General features: G+C 44.3%; 1 protein-coding gene across 1 annotated transcript; it reads left to right on the top strand.

Annotated features, from left to right (window-relative positions):
- Positions 1–306: 306 nt before the first annotated feature.
- On the top strand, positions 307–1684 carry LOC113566106 (ERI1 exoribonuclease 2-like). Its single transcript, XM_026990163.1, has 3 exons — positions 307–1265; positions 1322–1481; positions 1541–1684. Exon 1 carries the CDS (start codon positions 428–430, stop codon positions 1097–1099), a length of 672 nt encoding a protein of 223 aa, XP_026845964.1. The 5' UTR covers positions 307–427; the 3' UTR covers positions 1100–1265; positions 1322–1481; positions 1541–1684.
- The last annotated feature ends 6832 nt before the right edge of the window (positions 1685–8516 follow it).

Raw genomic sequence — 8516 nt, 5'->3', positions numbered from 1 at the left:
TGTGTTTTTCACTCGCACTAATTGCTAGGGTATAAATTTAAAATCGCGGCCGTAGCTGCGCCACACAACGTTCCTTTTCGTAAAAGGCACTAAACTTTTCTTTTCACTGCGCTTTATTTACCGACTGACAATTGTACTACAAAGTTGCATTTTATTAAAAATCGATAGATATCGAATAAATGCAAAAATTGCAATGATAGGTCAAAAGTTATCGTTACTCAGCAAAAACAGCAAGCACTGGCAAAAAAGCGACAGCATATTACATTACAAAGAAAAAGAATTCAATTGGAATTGCACAAACAAAGTCGGCCTTCATAAAAGTGTACAAAGCAACTGGGCTAATACATCAGAGAATATTCCTGAAAGGAGCTCGTCCAGATCCAGTTAAAGAAAGTTAAAGAATTCACGCAAATCCAAGAAGTTTACAATGCATCCTTTTACTTATGCCATATCCGTGGACTTCGAGGCCACCTGCTGGGAAAATCAACCGGCTCAACAATTTAGATTGTCGGAGATAATTGAGTTCCCAGCCATTTTGGTCAATCTGAAAACGGGTATGGTCGAGGCGGAATTTCACAAGTACGTGATGCCCGTGGAGTCGCCGCAACTGAGCGAATACTGTACCAGTCTGACGGGCATTCAGCAGAAGACTGTGGAGGCGGGAGTGCCACTGCAGACGGCACTCAATTCCTTTATCGAATGGCTGAAGAAGGAATTGAGCGCCCGCAACCTGGTGCTACCAAAGATGAGTATGACCAATCCACAGGGAAACTGTTTCTTCGTCACCTGGACGAACTGGGACTTTGGAATATGTCTGGCCAAGGAGTGCGCACGCAAGAATATACGTAAACCAACCTGCTTCAATCAGTGGATAGACGCGAGGGCCATCTACAAGAAGTGGTACAAGTATTGTCCCTTCAGCTTCAACAATGCCCTGGAACATGTGAGGCTGACCTTCCAGGGACGTGCTCACTCCGGCATCGATGATGCCAAGAATCTGGGTAGTCTCATTTGCAAGATGTTTCGTGATGGAGCCCCCTTTTCGATCACCAAGGATCTGACACCACATAAGGAGCTCAACGAGAACCGTGGCTTCTGAGCTTAAGCGGTCAGCCATCAGCCATTAGCCATCCCAGCCAGAGCCAAAGCCCCCCAGCCAGAGCATAATAATCCATTTGTTTTTTGGACTATGTTTAATATTCAACGCCACAGTAACCCAAGGACACTAATGCTGACTGAGAGATGGGCCCAATTTAAACACAAATGTAAACGCCAAATAAGTTTATTGTTTTTTTATTATCTACATAATTTCTTTTGACAGAAATAACGACTTGACATTTGAAGTGCATCGCCATCGCAGCAAAGCCCCAGCACCTGCATCTGGATATCAAAAGCCAGCAAGAAAACCACAACACTAAAAATCCACTCATTCTATTGGGTGTAGAGAATGATTATGAGTTTTGCATAATCTGAACACAAATGTAAACGCAAAATAATTATCTTGTTTTCTTTTTTATATTTTATCAAATCTCTTTAACAGAAATTAAATTGATGTGCAACCCAATGACAGCCGATCGCCTGCCAGCAGCCATTAGCCATCCCACCAAAGCAGAATGAGCCAGAACACAAAAAAAGCCATTTATATATTTGATTATATTTAATACACTACAATTCTGAAACCACACCAAATAACATGGAAGATGGCTAAGAGTTGTCCCTTATGTGAACACAAAGGTAAACACTAACGAGGGGGAACGTTGTGAGTTGCTGCTGCGACCGAAACTCTACATTTATGCCAGAAGCTTAGTCAGTATGGCTTTCCTCCGCCAGACCGAACGACACGACAAAGAGTGCGTGCGAGAGAGACAGAAAATCAGTCAGAACGTGTCGTCGGGCGCTGCGTAGCCACTGCAAATTGATTTGTTCGGTTATCATACTAATCCGATCGGATTCAGATTCGGCAATCTGGTAGATATGGTTATTCTCTATGATGGTTCAAAATTGTGGATGCCACAGATCTTCGTCCTTTGTGATGGCGGAAGAGGGTGGGGTGAAATTTTGAAATACATATCACTAGGTGCTCATAGAGACGGACAAACGGACCGACGGACAGACAGACATGGCTCTATCGACCCTCGACTATTGATGCTGTTGAGACAACGAGCTTTTTCGCTGACTATGATTGTTCAATAATTTCACAAATTATTAATTTCCGAAAACGTTATAAATTTTATTATAGGTATTTTGTGTGTTGAGGGTGGCCGAAGATGCCAGAGCCTTTTACAATAGTATTAGAGTGACACACTTGGATGAGGCAAGCGAGCCGATCTCGAGCCAAAGTAATAGATTGGGGACAAAAAGGGTCTGTTCTCCAACTATATCAAGCGGTAACTGCTAGAGCAGGCGCAGCTGCTGACGGCTTAGCGACGGCATAGGAAAGAAAAGATAACAAGAGCGAGCATAGATAAGAATAGATGATTAAATGAGAGCATGTTGCTGAGCGAGCATAGATAAAGCTACGCTTACGTTACGTTAGTTTAGTATAATGACCAAAATAGAAAAGAAAGTGAATTGATAGGCAATAAAACAATGGTATAAAATTTACACTCGGGCTTCGCCCGAACATACTCCCCCCGTGGAAGGATCCATGCCTTTCACCTCATCTCGTAGAGGCAATAGACATAGTTTTGCAAGTGCTCTTCGGCTAACACCTGTAGCCATCCTGATCAAGGCGACTCGAGATACGCCATCAGCTCCTGGGATGAGCTCGAGGATTCTCGCTAGAGGCCACTTCAGAGGAGGGAAGTTCTCGTCCTTAACAAGAACGACATCATTGACGTGAAGCTCAGGATTCCGGGTGCGCCACTTCGTTCTTTCTTGAAGACTGGTTAAATACGATTGGCGTCAGCGAGACCAAAAGATTTGCTGAAGCTGTGTGACCTTCTGCCAACGGTCCAAGCGATCGACGTTTAAATGAACCAAGTCAGGCTCCAAGAAGGTTGTGATAGGGGCGCCAACTAGAAAATGGCTGGGCGTGAGTACATCGAGATCTGCAGGGTTCTCTGAAAGAGGAAACAATTGCCTTGAATTAATGATTGCACAGATATTGCACGCGAGAGTGCGCAGCTCATCAAATCCAAGAAGCGAGGATCCGAGGGCACGTCGAAGATGATGCTTAGCAAGCTTGACTGACGCCTCCCACAATCCTCCAAAATGTGGCGATCTAGGAGGAATGAAACGCCAATCGATGCAATCGTTGAGAAAAGCTTGATGCACGGCTTCTTGATGACTGTCGCTTAGGAATAGCGACTTAAGTTCCGCCAGTTCGTTCCGCGCTCCAACAAAATTTGTGGCATTATCTGACCAAATACGAATCGGTCTTCCACGGGTGCAAATGAAACGGCGAAGAGCAGAGAGGAACGCAGATGTTGTAAGATCCTTCACAAGCTCGATGTGAACCGCCTTGGTGGAGAAGCATATAAAAATGCTCATGTAGCACTTTAGTGGGGGCCGGTTTCGAACTTCTGATTTATACAGGAACGGACCGCAATAGTCCACGCCGGTAACTAAAAATGCACGAGATTCGCTGACTCTGTCCACCGGAAGATCTGCCATTATTTGCTCGAGAGTTCGAGGCTTCACTCTAAAGCATCTGACACACTTTTGGATTACGTGTGCTACGGTCTTTCGGCCACCGATTGGCCAGTACGTTTGACGAATGATGGCTAATAGCGACTGGGGTCCAGCGTGAAGGTGCTTTTCGTGTAAGTGCCGTATCAGAGCAGAAGTGATGGAATGATTCTTGGGCAATATTATGGGATGCCGTGCTTCAAAGTCCAAGGTAGAGTTTTTAAGACGCCCTCCAACTCGAAGCAAACCGCAATCATCTAAAAATGGCGAAAGAGAGGCGATCGAGCTTGAAGCCTTGATGTCCTTTCGCGTTTCCAGGGCTCTTATTTCAGTGGATAGACGAGATTGTTGAGTAAGACGAATAAGCAGTTCGGTTCCCAAACGCAAGTCCTCCACAGTTATTCCAGACTTTCGTCGATGAATGAATTTGCATACATACGCAAAAATTCGTTGCATTTTGGGGAAGGAATTTACAAACTTTGATTCTTCCACCAAATATCTTGACGCGCAGTTTGTAATTAGTATGGTTTTTCGTGCCTCCAAAACCGGCTCTGGAAGAGCAGGTGTACTTGGCCATTGATCCTTACTGGCTGTCAAGTATGTAGGTCCATACTTCCAAAGATGAGAATTGATGAGCTCAGCTGGTAATGATCCTCGAGAAAGCATATCGGCAGGGTTTAGATCAGTTGGCACGTGCAGCCAAGACATTCCAGATGTGAGTTCCTGAATAACAGAAAGTCTATTAGCGACAAATACATTGAAGTTGGATGGTTGATTCTTGATCCAAGCCAAAACGACTGTGGAGTCACACCAGCAATAATAAGAGCACTTGAAGTTCATCAAAGACACTTCATGCATAAGCTGAGCGAGTAGCGCTGCACCACATAATTCCAACTTGGGTATTGTGATAGTCTTCAGTGGCGCTACACGAGATCTGGAAGATAGAAGATTTGCCTTGACTCCATTGTCGCCTTGCGAAACAGCGTAGATGCAAGCTCCATAAGCACTCATGCTGGCATCACAAAATCCATGCATTTCAAGGTTGCTGCTTCGAAGGAAAGATAGGCGCGGGAAAGAAATTTGTTGCATAGAGTCAAACTGCTGAATAAAGTTGATCCAAGTTGTGCGTAAGGAGACTGGCAGACTTTCATCCCAATGAAGCTTTTCTTTCCACAGCTGCTGTAGAAATATTTTTGCTTTAGTAATAACTGGCCCTATAAGTCCGAGTGGATCATAAAATCGTGCAATAGTTGACAATACAACTCGCTTAGTTGGTTTCGAAGGGACTTGATTGGGACAGAATGAAAATAATAGCTCATCCGAAGTGGGATTCCATGCTAAACCTAGCGTCTTGGTTACATCGCTGCCATCAGTAAATTTAACAAATGTTTCCCTATCTTCATGGGGTGTTTGATCGAGTACATATGTATCGTTGGAACACCATTTTCTGATCTTGAAATTTCCTTTGGCTAATAGTCCTGACACCTGGCGAATTATTTCCAGCACCTCATTTGTAGTATCTCCCCCCGTTAGCAAATCATCCACGTAAAAGTCCCGCAGCACAACTTCAGAGCCAATTGGATATGACGAACTCTCGTCTGCCGCTAGTTGGTGCATAGAACGGACGGCCAGAAATGCTGCTGGTTTCGTTCCATAGGTCACGGTATCCAGCTTGAATGTCCTTAGCTCCTCGAGGGGTGAGTCACGCCACAGTATGCACTGCAGAAAACTATCTTGGGGCGAGACACGGACGCATCTATACATTTTACAAATGTCACCAGTCAATGCTATACGAAAGGTACGAAATCGAAGAAGAGTCGTAACTAACTTTGGCTGAATTGTTGGGCCTGACATCAATATATCGTTGAGGGAATATCCTGTAGATGTACAAGCGGATCCGTCGAAAACTACTCGGAGTTTTGTGGTGGTTTTGTCTTCTCTTAAGACGCAGTGATGAGGAAGAAAAAATTTGCATTGTTTAAGTGCGTCACTTTTGACAGGGGACATGTGATTCAAATCGACGTATTCCTTTATAAATGCGGCGTATTGGGCATTGAGAAGCGGTTTGCGAACCAACTTGCGCTCTAGATTGAGAAATCTGCGATAGGCTTGTTGATAAGAATCTCCAAGAAGACTGTCACTCAGCTTTAAAGGCAATTGAACGCAATATTCGCCACTTGGAAGCCGACCGCAATGTTTTTTGAAATGTTCCTCGCAAGCAATTTCCTCCTTTGTTGCTTCTGTAGCGGGACCGTGGCAGTTTTCCACTTCCCAGAACCTTCGCACTAGCTCATCCAAACCAACGGTAGGCGTTTGACTCAATTCCGTCGAACTAGAGGCAGCTAGGAGCACTGAGCTGCGGGAGTACTGACCTCCACCTGTGACAACCCAGCCGAGACGGGTTTTTTGTATTATAGGAAGTCCCCTCTCCAATTTGATCTGTCCAACGCATAAAATGTCGTAAAATAAGCTGGCTCCAATAAGTACATCGATGCGCTGAGATTTGTTAAAGTGTGGGTCAGCAAGGCTGATATTGGATGGCATTTCCCATTTGGATACATCAAATGAAGAAGCAGGCTGGTTTCCTGTAATACGTGGAGCAACGAGAGCTGTGAGACTCGTGAAGTAATCGGAAGTCCTGGATTGAATGACCAAATTAACTGAACCTTCCGTGTGAAATGCAGAATCAGCGCCGATACCCGATACTGATACCGACCCTTTGGCTCGTTTCAGCTGAAGCCTCTGAGCAAAGCGAGAGGTTATTAAATTAATCTGAGAGCCTGAATCCAGAAGAGCCCGGCAAGGAAGAAGATCACCAACTCGACTCTTTATCATAATGACTGTCGTGGCTAGAAGCACTACGTCTGAGCTAAGATTCTGAGCAGGAGGCGAGCATGGTGATGAAGCGGCAACAAGAGAACTTGAAAGATTGGGGCCTGGGCATAAGTCTGTCTGAATAGGAGACGTAGTAGCGTTTGCAGGTTCCGTGTTAACTGACGTAGGCAGCGGATTGTTGATATGTAAAAGGGTATGATGCTTTTCACCGCATGTGCGACAAGAGCCTGAACTGCAGGAGGTATTCCGATGTCCCTTCTTCAAACAGTTGAAGCAAACTCTAAGCTTCCTTGCCTCTCTAAGACGCAAAGATGGCGAAAGGTTTCCAAAGCGAGTGCAGCTGTAAATGTTATGCCCTTTATTATCACAGAACACGCATTCCAATACGATTGTATTTGTAGCAACAAGACTGTGTTTTGAATGAGTGATTCGTTTATGTTTTCCAACCTGACTGCTATGGATTTGAATCAACATAGCTTGATCCATGGTCTCCATGGCTTGACATCTCCTCTCCAAAAAAGCCGAAAAATGGTCCCATGTTGGTATGACGTTAGGGGGCGACAGCTCCTCCCATTTGGTCCTGGTATCAGAGTCGAGATACTTGTATGTGGAGTGAACGATGATGCATCCAGCTATTTCCTCCATGGTACCCATCGATCTAAGCGCTCTCATGTGAGAATGAAGCTTGTCCGATAAAGTACGTAGCTTTGTAGTTGACCCATCTTCAACCTTCTCATGCCTCAGAATCTCAGCGACGTGTGCCTGAAAGATTAAACGTTTATTATTGAAACGATTGTTTAAAATGTCCAATGCAATATCATAATTGCTCTCCGATACTTCCAAAGAGCGAACAGCCTCCAGGGCAGGTCCATCCAAACATGAGCGCAGGTGCTGGAACTTCTCAATCTTTGATAGAAAGGGCTCCTGATCTATTACTGTGCTAAACATCGAGTAAAAGTCTGCCCACTCAGTATAACCTCCACGGAAAGTGGGAAGTTTAATGTCAGGAATATGATATCGTGACCGTACATTTCCGGAGGCAGTAACGTTGAGCTCGGGTCGTATCGTTGAGTGATGCGGCATGTTCTGGGTAGTCCTGCGGAGTGCTGAGCGAATACGAACTTCGATTTCCATCGCCAAATCCTCAAAATTGTTGCTTAAGTCGCTGCCAATTTCGCTTACATCAAGCTCTTCTAAATTAGAATGAGTAACATTAAATGAGTCGGATATTTTTTCCAAGAATTTTAAATGAACACTTAGCGCATCTTCACTGATTGGGTTGTTTTCATCATTCAATATCGTCTCTCGAAGTGAAACGGCTTTGTTGTATATTGAGAGTGCCTTTAGTTTGTAAAAAGACACCCTGTTTTCCGGCACGTCATTAGACTCATCCATTTTCGACAGGCAGCAGCGAGCAAAGCACAAAGAAGAATCGAAGAACCAACCGTTTGATTTTTTTTGGTATGCAAGCGCAAGTGCAGCGAACCCGAAGCCGCTAATGCACGTAGCTGTATTAGTGCTTGTAAGCAAGCGCGCGACGAAATGGGAACTAACCGCTTCGCGTTCGAACAGTTATGTTTAGCGGATAATTTTCACTGTTTATAATTGTTTATTTCCAAATTGTTACTGACGATCACGTCGGGGTCACCAAATGTTGAGACAACGAGCTTTTTCGCTGACTATGATTGTTCAATAATTTCACAAATTATTAATTTCCGAAAACGTTATAAATTTTATTATAGGTATTTTGTGTGTTGAGGGTGGCCGAAGATGCCAGAGCCTTTTACAATAGTATTAGAGTGACACACTTGGATGAGGCAAGCGAGCCGATCTCGAGCCAAAGTAATAGATTGGGGACAAAAAGGGTCTGTTCTCCAACTATATCAAGCGGTAACTGCTAGAGCAGGCGCAGCTGCTGACGGCTTAGCGACGGCATAGGAAAGAAAAGATAACAAGAGCGAGCATAGATAAGAATAGATGATTAAATGAGAGCATGTTGCTGAGCGAGCATAGATAAAGCTACGCTTACGTTACGTTAGTTTAGTATAATG

This window comes from Drosophila persimilis, unplaced genomic scaffold, assembly GCF_003286085.1.
Source record: "Drosophila persimilis strain 14011-0111.01,24,50 unplaced genomic scaffold, DperRS2 tig00000520-arrow-pilon, whole genome shotgun sequence".
NCBI lineage: Eukaryota > Metazoa > Arthropoda > Insecta > Diptera > Drosophilidae > Drosophila > Drosophila persimilis.
The sequence above is the reverse complement of the archived record's forward strand: the minus strand, read 5'-3'. Positions and strand labels throughout refer to the sequence as shown.

Coding starts and splice junctions, on each gene's coding strand:
- LOC113566106 (XM_026990163.1), top strand. CDS start 428: ATGCATCCTTTTACTTATGCCATATCCGTGGACTTCGAGGCCACCTGC.